This window comes from Sphaerodactylus townsendi, linkage group LG11, assembly GCF_021028975.2.
Source record: "Sphaerodactylus townsendi isolate TG3544 linkage group LG11, MPM_Stown_v2.3, whole genome shotgun sequence".
Lineage (NCBI taxonomy): Eukaryota > Metazoa > Chordata > Lepidosauria > Squamata > Sphaerodactylidae > Sphaerodactylus > Sphaerodactylus townsendi.
The window spans coordinates 28,078,528-28,096,249 of record NC_059435.1 but is presented as its reverse complement, the minus strand read 5'-3'; the positions used below and the strand labels follow the sequence as shown (position 1 = coordinate 28,096,249).

Genomic DNA, 17,722 nt, shown 5'->3' with positions numbered 1-17,722 from the left:
GAATACCTTGCATAACTTGATTCTGGAAGCCACTTCAGCTCAGAGACTTAAGTACTGATATGAGCTGTAAATACTCTTTTATAAGGGAAGAATTGAAACTGTTAGCTCACATCCCGTCACTCTTTTATCTTGTAATGTTTATGCAGAGAAAGAACTCTGTTTGATGAATTACTCACCAAAAGTTATGCTTTTCCCTTTTCTGCTGCAAAGTTTGACCAAAAGGAAAAGTCTACCTTACTGGGAAACAGGAAAGACTATTGGGATTATTTCTGTGACTGCCTGGCAAAGGTTAAAGGAACAAATGATGGAATACGCTTTGTCAAGTCTATTTCAGAAGTAAGTGATACAGATCCATTGGCTATTGTGGTTAGTCTCTCATTCTGGTATCCCAGAATAATAGTGGTGCAGAAATCCAAGTGGTGCAGAATTCAAGTACAGGATGGGTGTGTCCCCCAGGCTATGTTACATGAATCCCTTCACTAATTCTAGCAGCCTCTCCTTTTTGTACAGGAGATCTCAGTACATCTGGAGTATGTCTAGTACTCCCAAGTATGTAGAGGGTTTACCACAGCACTGATCAGTCCTCTTAATCCAAGCATTTGGAACAGCAGCTTTTGTGAAGAGAAAAGACAAATACCTATGTTAATGTGTGTCATGTATTTGTTTATAGTAGTTTAGTCCAGCAAAATGAACAGTCATGCTCGAAGCATTTCTCTTTGCATTCATGAGAATTCTGAATTGGGAATCCCCGGTCTGCTTTCACTTATGCAGGGGCCACTGCTGCTTGTGCGAGGTTTCATCTGATGCCCTCCTCCCCACCTTGGCTCCTACACCACACACCACTCTGTTCCCCAGCTCTTGCGGAAAGTGGGAGTGAGGAAGTCTGTTCCAATTGTGTACCTCTCTGGTGCTTTGGATTCAGCCCACTCTAAGTCAATCCCGTGGGAAATTTCTGCCTTTCAGTCAATGGAACAGGATTTTGTTATCTTCCTGTTGCAGCCCAAAATTATTCCTGTTCTGGGGGGAAAGGGGACCCCAATAACGCATGAGGTATGAATGATTGGTCTGTAAACAGAGGGGAGGATTGGCAAAAATCACCTCTCCCCTCCAATCCATTAGTGAAAATTTACCACAAAATCCAGCCTGCTGTTTTTCTATTTTTTCCTTCAGAGTACATATATTTTTTTCTTCACATGAGCTGTCCTGACAGTGCCTTGGTATATATTCATGCAAAGAAATGTAACATGAACCAGCAATCAGTCAGCTATTCCCATGATGGTCTTAGGTGGAATATGCACCAAATATAGGAAATGCTGTCAGCCGTATTCATGATCATATTCCTGATATGCCCACATATTTCATTTATTCGTGTGTGTGTGTGCCCAGGTATGATTATACCTTCTCTAATGTACAGAAGATAATGTGAGAGCTGGCACTTAGTGGCCTCCCTATGCATGTTGGCCTTGAATGTTGATATGAGCAGAAGGCTGATGTGGCAGTAGTTTTCCCAGAGATGGCTCTCGCACCTGCTTCCCCACCTTGCTCTTCCACTTTGTGCCAGAACCGAAGTGTGGATTTCTCCCACCTTGATGGCACCAGCCCCAGAAGCCAATAGGAAACCACTGTTAATGATACCACCCTGCAGAGCAAAGTTGGATGCCTTCCTCCAACCTAAGTGGCTGCTCCATTGGAGGAAGAGCCACTTCAGTGGGAGTAAGGCACCATAGGCTGGAGGAAGTTCTTTTAAGCCTAGGGTTGGATACTCCCCAGTGCTGGTTTGTTGCCAGTTACAAAAAACCCCTCAAAAAACAGGTAGAACATTGTTTGCTGTACTTTATTCCTCATGCGTTCATTATAAACACTGCAAATTCTACTTTTACTCAGCTTGCATCGTTCTGTGCCAAGGTTTTTGTTTAATCTTAACTGAGTCATAATAAACTTCCTGAAAACCAATACAAAATAGCTTAAGTCTTTTCCCCGCTTCAAAACACATTTGATTTTAAGCAATAGAATAGTTCCTGCAAGACTGTTCATTGTTGTACTTGGCTCAGATGCAAGCAGAACTAAGGTTATATATCCTAAAGAAGTCGAAAAGGTTTGCCTAAATGCATGGGTTTGTTGACAGTCATGACAGGGAAGGGATGACGCACTTTCCCCCCTTCAGTCAAGACAACCCATGTCTGACCTGCCTCTTATTTTGTTACCTGTTCTTCTTCACAGAGAGGCAGGGGTAGAACCGCGGCTCTCAGATGTTTCAGGGTCCATAATTCCTATCAGCCTCTGTCATCCCCACGGCACTTGGCCAATTAGGCGCATGCTGGTAGAAACTGATAAGGAGAATTGTAGTTCCTGAACATCTGGAGAGCCGCAGGTTCCCTACCCCTGTTCTAGAGGCAATTCTTGACTAACTCTGAAATGCTAAAATGTAGCTTCACTTGAATTCAAAGATGTTCAGAGGCAGAAATCACTTGTAGAAGATGAGATTTGGGATGAACATTGTCACCAGTTAACAAACTTGAAGGAGATTTCTCACCTGAAATTTTCCTTCTCTTCATTATCTTCTCAGTCAATGCAGTTACTTTACTGCAGCGCTTTAGTGGACCTGACAAGGGCCAAAAGGCAGGGGATAAATGTTGTTTGAAAAATTAACATTTTGACTGTTCTCTGTGAGGGTGTTCTAAACTTGATGGAAGCTTCCAAGTCTTTTGATGTTTTCAAACGTTCATAATCTTTCTACGTTTCCTTCATGAGGTCCACCATATCTGCTTTAGGACCCTTGATGAAATTTTTTATTAAGCAATTGGCCAGATCCTTGCATCTTGCCTTTCTTCTTCCACCATCACAGCACTCAAAGCATTCATTTCTGTTTCTTTGATTTTCTGACATCTTGGTCTCAAAGCCCTTGTGTGTACTTATGCAATATAAACCATAGATTGAATCCAGAAGTTCTAGCCATGCCAGGAACCTTCCTCGGGTGGAACACAATCTCGAGCCCTGGAAGAAAGCCCTGTTGTTAATAGAATGGAACCTTTGGATCCAACTCTCTGCATTCATCACATATAAAATAACCTTGCTTCTTATTTTTCCCAGCCCCCAAATCAGGAAGACAAGGCATGCTAGGTGTAAGGATCTGTTACCCCAGTCATCAACAAGACTCAGGAAGATGTCAAGAGCTTAATTGGAACTGTGTCAGCCCAGGCTCAGATAGCTGAAACTGGGATTTAGCTCCCTGACCTCTAGTATATACCTTACAGTTCAGTTCAACCCATAAATCCACCCACCTTCACATTCCCGTAATATCAGCATGTGAAAGGACGGTGAGAATGGCAGTATTGTTTGGGACAGGCCGCTCACTCCTCCAGGAAGGCAGATAGGAGCAAGCGGTTAAGCTCTATTGAACTAGTTTCATGCAAGCAGGGGGGAGGCCTCCATAGCCTTGAGCAATGATAATGGCTGGGCCATCTGTGGCTGAGATGTAGACGTGTGAGCTGGCAGGCCCAGGATGACGCAAGCCTGACACTTGGACACTGACAGTGTAGAAACTCATGTGGTCAATAATCCATTTTCATATAAAACCAGAGGAGACTTTACCTGTTGGCTGCTGACTTCTAGAGCTATATGATGACTAGCTGGGATGATTTAGCAAGCATTAAGCATGGTTCTGGCATGTGCATAGTTTATCAAAGTACATTGTTTGTCATCCTTTTCTTTTTTCCTCTCCAGCTAAGAACATCCCTTGGTAAGGGAAGGGCATTTATACGTTACTCCTTAATGCACCAAAGGCTTGCAGACACTCTGCAACAATGTTTCATGAACACCAAAGTAACTAGGTAATAAATGTTATTTTATTCGGTATTGTTGTGACAGTACCATGAAATCATGGTTTATGAGAATGGAAGAGCTTATGGTCTGTGTACCGTAAATAACAACAAAAAGGTAAATGTCTATTGTTGTTTTATTGCCAAATGACCTTGAACACCACTCAGAGCCCTTCAGGGGTTGCACGGTCTATCAAGTTTAATTAATTAATTAATCAATCAATCAATCAATTAATTAATTAATAAGATAGAGCACTGTTAAAGACGTTAACTAGTTTGCAGAGAGTTAAACTAGTTTGCTGAGCACATGCTTTTTAGAGGAAGAAGAGTTTGGATTTATATCCCACTTTTCTCAACTAAGAAGTCTCAACGAAGCGTGCCAACTTCTTTCCCTTCCTCTCCTCGCAACAGATCCCTTGTGAGGTGGGTACAGGGGCATAGGGGGAGAAAATGGCACAGGGGCAAAACGTGAGGTAAATTTAGCTGACAGTATGTTATCACTGTTCCTGACTGTTAATGGATAAATTTTTGAACAGTAGAACAGATTTACTTCTTACCCTTTCAGTAATGTTCCTTATATTACATCTTTGAGAAAATATGTGAATAATGGCTGTGTGTCCAGAACTAAATCTTACAATATGCAGAACAGAGAGAAAATGGGTTAGCAGCAATGATTTCTATAGGAAAGTTAATTCTAAACTTAGAGGTGCTTACATCATGCTGTCAGAGGGAACATTTTGACAGAGTCATATGAATTTCAGATTACTGAACTTGTGTAAGATGGGAACACTCAAAGCGCTCCTGGATTTCACAATGTGGGCCCCTGACACTATCTAATCTTTCTGAAATTGCTTTAGAGAGAATCTCAAAAATGGTATTTTATCTTTTAAATTTAAGATAGATGAGAGATTATATGTATGTTTTTGTGTTTCTGATTACATTGAGATGCAGGTATTTTGTGTTATCGTGCCTCTGTCATATTTAATCATTTCAAGAGTGACTAGAGTGGTTTTAAGTAAAAATATTAGAAAATAACATGAGTAGTCTTTGACTGGGATACAAGGCTTTTGTTTGACACCAGGAATAAACAAACTTTTAAATTTTGTTCAGTCAGAGGAGTGATAACATGTAGATGTGGACATAGGAAAGAATAATCATGTCAGTTTAGCCCTGTGGTTTACTGCTTAATGCATTGCTTTGGAATAGACAAAGAGACTCTAAGGCCCCTTCCGCACATGCAGAATAATGCACTTCCAGTCCACTTTCACAATTGCTTGAAAGTGAATTTTGCTATTGCGCACAGTAAAATCCAGCTACAAAGTGCATTGAAAGTGGATTGAAAGTACTTTATTCTGCATATGTGGAAGGGGCCTTAGTTTCCATGTGCTTTAAAGGGAATGCTTCCCTTATGGGGGAGAGAGTGACTGACCCAAGGTCACCCAGCAAGTTGAATAGCAGACTGCCAATTCGAACCCTAGTCTGACTCTGCAACCACCGCATCACACTGGCTCTCACTACTGTGTCATTGTGATGGTGCTGCACAACTTTTACTTGCTAAATCTATAAATCTATAACTAGTGTTCTCCGTTCTTCCCCTCTGGGGCATATTATGAACTTTCTGGGGCATATTATGAACTTTCACTTTTCAGTTTCTTTGTTACTTTGAAAGATTCTAACCTCTGCTGCAGTATGCTCCCTTTCCAGAGCGTACAAGAAACAGTTGAAAAGGCAGTGGACATCAGCCCAGCAAAAATTAGTCTAAGTCCTCTTCCATCGTTTTCAGTAGAGATCAGTGGCTGCTAACTGTTGTTGTCTGTGTGCTCTTTAGAGAAATTGGTTTTATTTCAAATGTCTGCTTGGACGAGATAGAAAGATTGCAATCCCATTGAAACTGCATACTTTTTAAAAGTTTGGGCTCTTCCAGGGGGAACAAATGAAAACCATCCCCTGTTAGTGGAAATGTTAGGTGGGCCCCAAGCCTATACCCCATTTTGTTCCACAATCAGAATGAAGAAGGAACGATGGTGGTAATTTTTAGCTGAAGTTTAGCCATTGTCTGCTTTTTGCTTATTAATCATGATGTCCATCTTTGTGTCTTTAGTGACTGGTACTATGCAAGAAGTCCTTTCCTGAATGCTAAACTGAGTTCTGATATTGTTGGGCATCTCTACGAACTAACTGAGGTTCAGTTTGACCTGGCATCTAGAGGCTACGACTTAGACACAGCATGGCCCACCTTTGCCAGGTAATATAAAATAGTTAGGTCTAAAGTACTCCTTGTCTAAATTAGAAACCTGTATTTTATAACCTGTATTTTTAAATCAAGCATGGTCTTTTTGTACTACGTTAAAACTCATAAATTGGTAACTGGATAAGGCTGGTAGAACTATGGCATGGCCTCTTTTGGAGTACTGGGTACAGTTCTGGTTGCTGTATCACAAAATGATAATGCAAAGCTGGGAAGAATATGGAAGAGAGCAACCAAGATGATTAAGGGGTTGAACATAAGAGGAGTTGGCTGGTGTGGGTTTTCTTGGCTGTGTGGCCGTGGTCTAGTAGTTTTTGCTCCTAAAGTTTCACCCACATCTGTGGCTGGCATCTTCAGAGGCATGGCATGGTAAGATTCAGGGAGGACAGGTCCATAAATGGTTACTAGCTATTCTGACTAGAAAGCAATAATCATGTCCAGAGTGAGTAAATCCCTAGAAGGCAACACCAGAAGTATGCTCTGGCCTCTGAGTCCATGTTGTTGACCCTCCAGGGCAGTTGGTTAAACATGATGCTATTCCTGATGGAACACTGGTCTGATCCAGTAGGGTGCTTATGTTTGATGAGAATCCTCAGATTTTGGCATGCTTTAAGAGATAGCCCTTAGAGAGCTTCTTTCTATCCCTCTGTTCTTGTGAATGGTATCCAGTTAAAAAGTTATCTCAAGTAACCTTAAAAGTTATGTTAGAACGTAGCAATAAGTCAAAAAAATGCTAAACCAGAGCACTGGTTTAGTGTGCTTTTGACGTCCCTATTTTGTGTGGTACATTCCAGTTTTATAGAGTACCATTTTATAAAGGCATCTGACCCATCAGATTTCACAACTGTAGTTGGGTGCTGCAGAGCAAGGCACCTTGCCTGAGCCTTCTCAACTGAAGTGGGGAATCACCTATATTGACTGGATGGTTCACAGTGATCCTGCAGTAGCCTCAGTCACCAAGAAGAAACCAGCATAGACTGAATCACCGCTGCTACTCTGGGATTATTTGTACCTTTTGCCTTCTGTTTTCAGGAGGACTTTGTCTTCATATGGCTCCTCTGCCTACCTGTGGAAGCCTCCAAGCCGCAGTTCAAGCATGAGTAGTTTGGTGAGCAGCTACTTACAGGTAATTGTGTTTACACACGAGTGCATGCGCAACCGACGAATGCACGTGCGAAAAATGAGCACTCGTCCTTCCTGATTATGCCCACATTAGGTAAAGTCCTGCCTGGGTTTGGGGGCATGATTTCCACTTTCAAGTATGTGTAGCTTATGACTCTGGTCTTTCTGAATGTCTTAGGTTTTACCGCAGTATTTTTGCCTACTGCTTCTTAACATCTTGGTTTTGGTGGTTGGATTTTTATCTGCTTTTATCAGTTTTTTTCTGCTTAGCTGTGATGTTGCATTGGTGTGTTAGTCTTCCTGTGAGCTGCCTTGAGTGGTTTTGTGGCATTCAGTGTGAATGTTCTAAGTACTAATAATACTTCTTTAGAACAGCAGCATTGTTCTGTCCTGACCCTTATGCATACCATCAGATTTTTTTTTCAGTTAAATGCACATATATTTATAATCCTTTCAAAACAGGTGATCAGCTAGCTACAGGCATAATATATTAAGAAAGCAATTCTCAACATGTCTACTCAGGATCCTCCCCAGGCCTATCCAATGGGCCTTATTCACAGAGAAGAGTTCTTGGGATGACTCAGGCCCCTTCCGCACACGCAAAATAACGCGTTTTCAAACCACTTTCACAACTGTTTGCAAGTGGATTTTACTATTCCGCACAGCTTCAAAGAGTACTGAAAGCAGTTTGAAAGTGCATTATTCTGCATGTGCAGAATGAGCCTGAGTTACAGTGCAATACTAATCAGAGTTACTCCCTCTCAGCCTGTTGGCTTCTGTAGATTTAGAAGGGTGTAACTGCTCATGGGGGTATCCTTCAGTGTAACTTTGTTTATATAATATTCTTTCATCCTTTTCTTTATTCTATTAAATTTTCATCTTGTCTATGTCATTTCTTTATGACTCATTGTTTGCACTGTTTCAATTCACACACACCACATACTCTGATACAACATATATTATATGTACATAACCTGTGGGAAATAGAATTCCCTATAACAAAGAGAAAAGACTGGATAATTTAGTGTTCTGAAATGTCATGAACCGTTCCTAGCTTTCATGCCAGAGTTCTGATATTCTCCTTTTTCATGGATTTAAATAATAATCTTATTCTGTACTTGTCAAGTACATTATTGGCAAGTTATCCTTTGAAATGCCCTCACATGAATAGTTCAGACTAGCCTGATCTTGTCAGATCTCACAAGCTGAGCAGAGTCAACCCTGGCACGTATTTGGATGGGAGACCTTCAAGGAATACCAGGGTTGTGGCAAGGAGACAGGCTGTGGCAAACCACCTCTGAATGTCCCTTGCCTTGAAACCCCACTAGGGATCACCATAAGTCAATGTGACTTGATGGCAAAAAAATATATTCGAAACTAGAAGTATCTGGCACATTCTGATATTTTTGCAAAAACCAACCTTACAGCTAGCAATGTTCAGAACAATAGTATTTCTTGCTTTCTAGGAACTAACTTAAGTCAGTGGACAGATCTGAGAGTCAAAGGTTAAGGTAGTTTTCCGCATTGTAAAGATAACATTCTCTTATCAGTTCCCCAGACTATTTGGATTTCTTACACAACCGTCATCAATGGGCAAGGTGCCCGATGGCCCACCCATGTTCCCTATACATTGCAGACCCGGGGGCAGGGAAAGGAGCAGGGCAAGGGAAGAATCAATACATCACACACAACAGCTTGAGGAGAAATAGACCACAGCTTTAATGAACAAAGTTGCAGAAGCATCAGAGCAGCATAGGGATGGATCCAGCATTGGGTGGCCCTTTGCCATCTGATATACCACACCCCACAGTCCGCTTGCTGGGTGAGAAAGTGCAGAGTAGCAAGCTGCAGGAACTCACAAACTAATGTGCTTGTGACCTGGTGGTGACAGCCCATGAACCAGGCATGCTGCTGAATATCTCTACCCACCCACCCCGACCCTGTAAAGGAGTCCCCAAAATGGGGGGCAGGCTTGCAGGCACAGCCTCCCGCCACTAATGGAGCAGTCCCGGTGCCCAAACCTCCAACCCAGCCATGACAAAAAACGGAGGACAGAGGCAAATGAACCAAAATAGACCTGGAGCTGAATGAGTGGAAGGACCCAGCAGCTGCCTGGCTAAGTAATACAGGGGAAGGACAACCTGCATAGTTAGGCTCACCTGGAACTCCACACCCTCTCCCAGGCCAGCTGTGGCCACCTGATGCCACCTGGGCTGTGGGACCCTTTCTCATTCCAGGCTGCAGGCTGCCAACACAGAGCTGGCATCATTGGCCTCTTTCTGCCCATTCTCGGGCAATTATTATCATAAATTGCGATAAGTTAGTCTGTAAGGTGTTTATAGCATTGTACAATTTGTCCGTTGGATTTTTAAGAAGGGGAAATTAGGTGGAAGAAAAAATGGAATTTACCTCTGTGCACGCATTTTGATTGGTTATGTGAGTTTCATAGGTATCTGAGCTCATTGTGTATTCCCTGTTTAGTTCTATATTGATGGGACCCTATGTCAAAGTCCTAGGTGTCTCATGCTCACTTTACCTGAATGCTGTGGGGATTTTCCAGATAGTTAAACAGAGATTCTTTATTAGCTGATCCATGATTTTTGGAAAGTATAGCTCTGAACAATGTTATCCTTGTAACTCAAGCCTTTGATTTTCCTCTTATTCCTCTTAGACCCCAGAGATGCCTTCCAGTCCTAACGGGAATAACTTTGTAAACACAGAACCCCTCGAGGGCCTTGACGAGATGCGTGCAGAGCTTGATCAGGCGTTGCTGCAGCAGAAGGAGCTTCAGGATCGGATCCAGCACGTGGAGAAGGAAAACCGGGAGCTCCAAGCAGCCGTCAGCCTTGAGAAAGGGCAAACACAGGCTGAGAGGGAAAAGGTCAGCAGCCTCAGCCAAGAGAACTCCAGGCTGACGAAAATGCTGGTAGAGCTCGAGAAACAACGTGAAATCTCTCACTGCACTCAGGACACTGTCCAAGACCTGCAAAAGTGCTTGCGGGCCTTGGAACTGAATTCCCAGGAAAAGCAAAAAGAATACTCTGCAAGACTCGAGGAACTGGCATCCACTAAAAAGGACTCTGACTCCAAGCTGCTTCTTTTGAACAAGGAGCTGGAGAGCGTCAGGACTGCAGTCCGCACAAAGGAGGCCTCGATCAGTGAGCTGACGACCAAACTGAAGTCAGCAGAGCAGAAGAACGAAGAGCTCATTTCCCAAAATAGTGCGTTTCTGGATGAGAGAAGTCAGCAGGCTGCCAGGCAAAAAGAGTCCATGCTGAAGACTGAGGAGTTACTGGATAAGCTTCACAGAGTGGAACAGGAGAAAGCTGACATTCAGCAGCTGTACAGAGAACACCTTGCTCATCTTAAAATCGTGGAAGAGCAACTGAGCCTGAAAGAGGAGGTGCAGAAGGAGCTCGAGTCAAAACTGAACAGCATGCCGGGAACAGGAGCAAAGGAGAAGGTTGACCTTGAGAAGGAGCCGGCAGCAGAAGGCACAGAGATCGCAAACCTTCAGATGCAACTGGAAAATTCATTAGCTCAGGTAAAGTCCTTGGAAAAAAATCTTGAGGAGGAAAGGAAAGAGAGAGAGAGACTTGAGGAGGACTTCACCTGTAGGAGAACGACCATGGAACAGGAAGCAAAGAACTTGACGGAACAACTTGAGCTGCTGGAAAACCGCCTATCCCACCTAAGTGAATATGTGGCAGAATTAGAGGAGCAAAAAACAGAACTCATTTCTGACGGAACCTTTCTCGTCCAAACAATAGAAAGCATGGAGACGAAGGCAAAGCAGCAAAATTCCTCATGGGCAGACGCCTGTGAGGAAAACAAGAAGCTGAAACAGACCAATCAGCAGTTAGAAGACAGACAAAAGGAGTTGGACACTTCTAAATCTTCATTGGAGGCTGAGTTTGCCAAACTGACAGCTTCTGAGAAAGAGCTGCGAGGTGAGATATATGATGCCGTGGTGTCTGTAGACGAAAAGGAAAAGAAAATCCGAGAACAGAACAGGCAGCTGGCTGAAAACCTGCAGAATGCCACTAAACAAAACCAAGTTCTGCAAGAAAAGTTGCACAACATGGAGTCCGATTACCAAAAACTGATAGAGAGAGAAGAAACAATCAAGAAGACCTTGGCTGTGCTGCAAGCAGAGCAAGATAATACCAAAGAGCAAGGCCTGAAAATGGAAAAGGGGTTGGCCTCCTTAAAACACTATAAGGAGTCTCTCCGGCTGCAGCTGAAGGAGAAGGATGATGTTTTGCAAGACTTGGAGAGCCAGCTCAAGCTGCATCAAGAAGAGGCAGAGAGGTACAAAAGAAAAGCAGATGCCCTTGAGGCAGAAAAGGCAGCTATGGAAAAAACTTCCGTCCCTCAGACTGATTCTGCCACTTCTGCGAGGCTGGGTCTGGAAGAAGCGGCCTGTGAGGAGAAAGAAGCCAAAGACCTGAAGGTGAGGCTGGCTCTTTCTGAGGAGCAGCTTCGAATCAACCAAGCAGAGGTGTTGAGGCTCCAGGCTGAACGTATGGACCTTCATGCCAGGCTTCAGCAAGCGACTGCAGAGAAGCAGACGCTGCAAGGCAGGCTGGATGTTGGAGAGACTCTTCTGAGTGAGCAAAAGGCATTGGCCCAGCAGCTGAAAGAGCAAAATGAACTCCTTAACAGAACCCACGTGCAGGAGCTGCTGGAGTGCCGAAATCGAGAGGAAATGCTGAAAGACGAGAGGGACAAGGGAGCCCACCAAAAGGCCGAGCTGGAGAAGAACTTGCTGGGCCTCACCGAGGAATTGTCTAAGGCCAAGCAGTGTTTGGAAGCGTTTAACGCGGAGAACATGGAAATCAAGGAGCTTCTCCACAGGACCAACACCGAAATGGCTGAACTCGGCATTCAGATCTGCACCCTAACATCCGAAAAGTCAGAAGCTGAAGAAAAGCTGTCTTGTGTCACTGGTAAACTCCAGGCTGCCGAAGCAATGGTAGCCAAAGAACGAGAGACTCTGCAGCTCGACCTTTCAAGGCTCAGCCGGGAGAACCAAGAGCTCCAAGAGAAACTCGAGGAATGGAAGAGCTGCGCGGCGGCTGTGCCTACCCTGCAAACTCAGCTGGAGATGGCGGAGCAACAGGCCCAGAGTTTGCAAGAGAGCAGGAAAGAGGAGCTTTCTGCAGTGAAATTTCAGCTGAGCACAGAAATTATAAATTATGAGACAAAATTTAAGGTAAAGGAACAATCTCATCCTTTCATGATGTAACGGTTGTTTCAGTGGGCACCATCATTGTGACTATTCCAAAATGCTGTTCAGCATATCATTTTTAAAGCACTGGCTTTAAAGCATTGGCTTTTGTCCCACCCTTCTGCTCAGCTGTCATGAGGAGACTTCCTCAGTTTGCAAGAGGCACTTTTCGCTGGAGGACAGCACCGTGGGTAGAAGAGCACAAAGGCCGGACAAAAGCTGGTGTTTTGAAAAACAAAAAAATTAGAGAATGTTCTCTTGATGAACACTGTTTGCCGAAAGCTGAGGGTTACTTCTTTCACAGATGTGCCATAGAAACTCAGGGAATTACGGGGAATTTTTTTTTTCACACTTCACAAGCATGAAACTGCAACCACAGTATTGTCAGTAAACAATGTTTCAATCCAGCTGTGTTTAAGGAACTGAGAGGCCTCTAATGTGTTGGTGGAGGAACATTAGTGTAGAAGCGGAAAAGCACCATTTTGAATAACCTGAAACTGGGATTTCAGTTGAGGGAAGAACCATACTTTGGTCTGTGGTTTAGCTCCTCTTTTTCCAGAGATTTCTCTTTAACATTTTCAAAAGGCTAGCAATTGTACGGGAGGACCACAAAACCAAAATTTATAAACTTAAGACATGTAAAATCTTTCTTGGGGGGTTTGTGAAGCAATTGTAAACCTATAGTGTGATATACGCATTTGCTCTTAGCAATACTGTGAATACGTGTGGGTTTAAGTCATTTGCCTGAAGATTTTTCAGGATATAAGCCTGAGGAAATCTGTAGGAGGAGATATGTAGGGTAAAGTTCGAAAGCAGGACAGATGGTCCTGTGTCACTGATATGTTACTCTTAGCCAGCGTTTCACAGTACCCCTTTCCAAGGCCACTGATTCAGTGAACTCAGAAAGGTGTACCATGTTTCCCCAAAAATAAGACAGGGTCTTATAATATTTTTTGCTTCAAAAGATGCATTAGGGCTTATTTTCAGGAGATGTATTTTTCCCCCCATGATTTTGTGCCCCCCCACATGACCAGATCAAGTGCACTGGGGAATCTGTAACTAGGGCTTATTTTTGGAGTAGGGCTTATATTTCAAGCATCCTCCAAAAATCCTGAAAAATCATGCTAGGGCTTATTTTCGGGGTAGGGCTTATTTTCGGGAAACAGGGTAATTCTGATATTGGATGATCAAAATAGAAGAAGCCAGGAGTTCTTTCTGCCTTCACGTTATTTCCTCCAACCTAGAAACTCATCCCCTCATACCAGACATTGGTCTGTCTGTTTCACTGTCTCTCCTTCTGTCCCTACATCCAGGAGTATTCTGCCTACCATTTACAACCATGGCTTTGGAAATAGGATATCTTCTATTTAACTACTCAGATTTATTTTGCTTAGACCCTCTCCTCGTCCTTTTTTATGTCATGAGAGGTGATAGAGTTTAAGGCTGCCTGTATATTATTTTCCTTCCGTTGTTAGGCTCTGTACAGCGCAGTAGCTCTTTGTATATCTTGAGACCGGCTAGTGTGGCTCAATTATGCTTTCTTTTAGTCCTTTGTGGGAATGCACGGTGGCTTTGCAGGGGTTATTTTGGGTGTGTAAAAAGGCATTCTGCACATGCTCAGACTGCATCATCAGGCACGCAAGACAATTTGTAAGGAATGGACAGGCGCCAGGTCAGGTGAGCCAGGGTGCTTGTTTTTTCTTCCCGCTGCTCCCCTTTTGGTGGCCTGACAATTCTAACAGCAGTTTCTTCTCTGCAAACAGAGCAGGGAATCCTGAGAATAGAATAAGTCTCAGATTTTTGGCCAAATGCTGTTACTTGCTACCGCTAACATGTAGGGGAAGAGAAGGCAAAGAAAAAAGAGGGAAAGGAGCAAAGGAGAACAAGTAATGGGAAAAGGCATAAGAAAATTAAGCTCAGTTGCTAAGAGGTTAACTCTCTTGGCTGTTTCCTTTCCCTCCCTATCCTTTGCTACATCTGGGGGTGGGGAGGGGGGGCTGTTTGTACAAGGATAGAAACCTTTCTTTAAAGCGAATGCTGAGAATTCAGAGCGGGGAGACTATATTTGTGGGGAAGGGACTGCCAGCCCCACATGTCCTTGTAGCTACAGACCTGGCTGGACAGTACCAGAATCAGAATTCTGCCCTGGATGGGCCATTGGCTTGATCCATCAGAGCTACTCACGTAAGAACTAAAACAGTTACTTTATCCTTGCTATTAGGATTCCCCTGAGTTTTACTTCCTCATCAGTTTCTGACAGGTTACAATATCCTCACTATAAACTGATCGTGAGAGGGAGAGCAGGAAGGGATGTGCCAGCGCCCAGCTCTTGTGGCCTTTTCTTATATGCCCACAACAATGCCAATCACCACTTTGGGATCAGGGAGGAATTTTCTTCCAGGCCGGTGGGCCCAGGGGTACCTTCCTTCTCCATGTTTCTACCTTTCCTCCCTTCTTTATGTGGCTTATTTTTTTTTTATTTATTGTCTTCACTGATTTGTGAATCTTATTGTACCAGGCTACTTCCATTTTGAAATGTTGGTTAGAATAGCATAAAACATAACCAAAACATAGTATGATTCCTGCTCAACAAAGCAAATCAGGTGTTTCTCGACTGTTTGTCCACCGAAATGGTTTTCCTCAAGTAGGACAAAATTATTTTAGGTGTGGTGCCAGTGGACTGGTCTACACAAACTTACAGTTTAAGAATTGTAGGGGAACCGGGTAGCCTTCTGTTCCATATCTGAGCTCCACACATGCAAGTTATCCAGTGATCACTGGTACCCTGCATAAAGTCTACCAAAACTGGCCACATAATTTGGGTCTACTTAGCTTTTATTCGAACTGTGTCTGTACAGGTGGGGGTGGATAGTCCCAGAGACAAGAAGAGGGCCTACTTTAAGCAAGGTGAGAAGAGAGGCCCTGATCCCACTTCCCTCATGTGTAACTGGTATGATCATCTGAACTAGTCCACTGAATTCCAGTTTCCATTGAAGACAACCTCAGAAATCTTGGTAAAGGAACAGTTATAAAGTATGTCAGTCTTTTGGAGGCCTCCGTTTGTTTATTTACTCTTTGTTATACTTGGTTCCAATACTTGCACTCAGATTTACAGCATTGCCTCTTCACACACACACAGACCCAATATGACATTTCAGCAGATTAATAATTTTTACAGTGGAAATGAGAACGCCTGTTTTAAAATGATAATTGCTAATTAGCGTTTAATGGATCCTTTCAGGCCATCAGTGAAGAATGTGAAAACTTAAAGCGGCAAGTTGAAGAGCCCAGCCGGCGAGCAGATGCTGCGGAAGAGGCACTCAAAGACTTGCAGGTTAGCCCTTGACCCCGATACAAGAAGAACGTGTCAACAACCATTTAAATTTGACACTCTAAAGCAAGCAGACCATCTGGCACAGCTCTCTTTCTCTCTTTGAGCCTGGTCATGTGCTTCAGCAATCATATCCAACAGCAGCCATAGATGAGGAAGCTTAATGCAGGACCTGAGAACACCAGACAAAAAATATGGAAGTCTATGCCCTCGTTCTGCACTTGTTCTTGACTACGTCTTCAGAGTTTTCATCTTAGAAGTGTTTTGCGGCAAGATCCAGTGGGTTAAAGTAGTTAGAGTATTTGACTAGACCAGAAAAATCCAGGTTACACTCTGTATTCAGCCTTATGTTCTTCCCTGGGTGACCTTGAGTCTGTTCCTGTCTTGGCCTCCTCAGCCTCACACTCTTCCATGGAATGCATGCTGTTATCCCCTGACTTCCCACGTGAAAATTTCTCACACCTGAGCATAAACCACTTTTTAAAATTGCAAGTAGTGTAAGTCACAATTTGGGGTTCAGGATGTTTAAATAACTTCTGTCATAGGTGCCCTGCTGGTCTAAGGGTGCTAAACGTAGTCTTTGTCCTGTAAAGAGTCTTTGCAAGTTGCATAGAACTTTGCATCTCACATCTCACAGGGTTGGCTCATCATGCACACCCAGACTACCCTGGGGGTACGGTTGATCCCCCTTCTCTGTTCATAATGTAGGGAATGTAACCAGTCTCCAACTAGCTTTTCTCTAACCTAGGGAGTCTTCCAACAATTTCAGTGGTTCTTCTCCCAAAGACTTCTTAGATGGAGGAAGGCTTCACCCATGAGCTGAAAGGAAAGGTGGATATACATATTTTAATCAATCAGTCAATATATTTTGGGCATGAAGTAGTAGGATGGGGTAGGATCCACTCCAATGGAAGTCCAAAACAGTAGAGAGTTAGAGACTGACAAACTCATGCAGACTTTCCATTATTTTGGGCTCTGACTACCCAAATGTCCCTTGAGTTCCATAGCATCATTACTTCGAATAATAGTGGCTACTGCAATATAGCAGATACTTTAATGTGGATTTTTGCGCTTATTTTGGGTAAATGTGAGAAGACCTTATGTTTTTTGGAACATCTACAAGGTTTGTGTTTTAGACCCTCAGTATTTAGGCCCTCAACTTGCCAAGAGTGCCCTGAAACTGAGTTATGTCTTAGTTTATTGGTAAACTTGAATTATCTTCATAATGAAATAATATTCTGAATAAAAAGCAAATAGCACTTGTTAGACAGTTCTTACAGTTTGTTTTTCTTTTGTAAGGCCATCAAAAGAGACCTAATTCACGAACTAGACCTTGCCATGGATCAAGTGACAGAATACAAAACTGCTAAGCAAAAAAAAGAGGAGGAGGTGGAGCAATTGAAAGCAGACCTGGAAAGGTTAGACTGTGACTTTGCATGATTTGAATGTTCTTTGACTGTGATTGTAAATTGGTACATATGGCAAAAATCAAGCTTTTCATCAAAACAAACAGAATATAAACAGGATACAGGACACTGCAAATTGAATGAATTGAATGAATATTCTTCAGCTCCTTCCAGAGGCGTTCCAGGGGTAAATGGCGCCCAGAAACAAATTGTGTCCAGGAGGCCCCCCCAGCCTCTGCCCACCTGCTCTTGATGCCCCCAGGCTCCACCCCCACTGCCCTCGACCCCGCCCACGTCACCATGGACATGGGCAAGGTCTAGGGTGCCCACCTCCCCCCCAGACTCGCCCTGCCGGCTGGGCTCCCAGCCGGCAGCCAGCAGGCTCTTCTGACCTCCCCTCCAGGCAGGCCAGAAGAGACTTCAATCCCAGCCTCAGAGACCTTCTTTTATAAGCACTGAGGCCGGGGGGTGGGGCTTGGGGATCAGGAAGGGGTTGGGGCACGCAAAAACGAGGAGACAGCAGGACTTCCTGGTCATGTGGGGGGCTGATTTTGCGCCCCTCACATG

The 17,722-nt window shown here is 43.6% G+C and overlaps 1 protein-coding gene across 4 annotated transcripts in view; it reads left to right on the top strand.

Moving 5' to 3' along the window:
• The window catches only part of FYCO1 (FYVE and coiled-coil domain autophagy adaptor 1), a 59,825-nt gene that overhangs the window by 11,109 nt on the left and 30,994 nt on the right, over positions 1–17,722 (top strand). For all 4 annotated transcript variants that reach the window (XM_048511141.1, XM_048511138.1, XM_048511139.1 and 1 more), the window contains 7 exons: positions 211–336; positions 3,724–3,830; positions 5,920–6,063; positions 7,099–7,192; positions 9,860–12,403; positions 15,660–15,752; positions 17,049–17,167. In XM_048511141.1, coding sequence (XP_048367098.1) covers positions 211–336; positions 3,724–3,830; positions 5,920–6,063; positions 7,099–7,192; positions 9,860–12,403; positions 15,660–15,752; positions 17,049–17,167 — 3,227 coding nt within the window. The remainder of the gene's footprint in view (positions 1–210; positions 337–3,723; positions 3,831–5,919; positions 6,064–7,098; positions 7,193–9,859; positions 12,404–15,659; positions 15,753–17,048; positions 17,168–17,722) is intronic.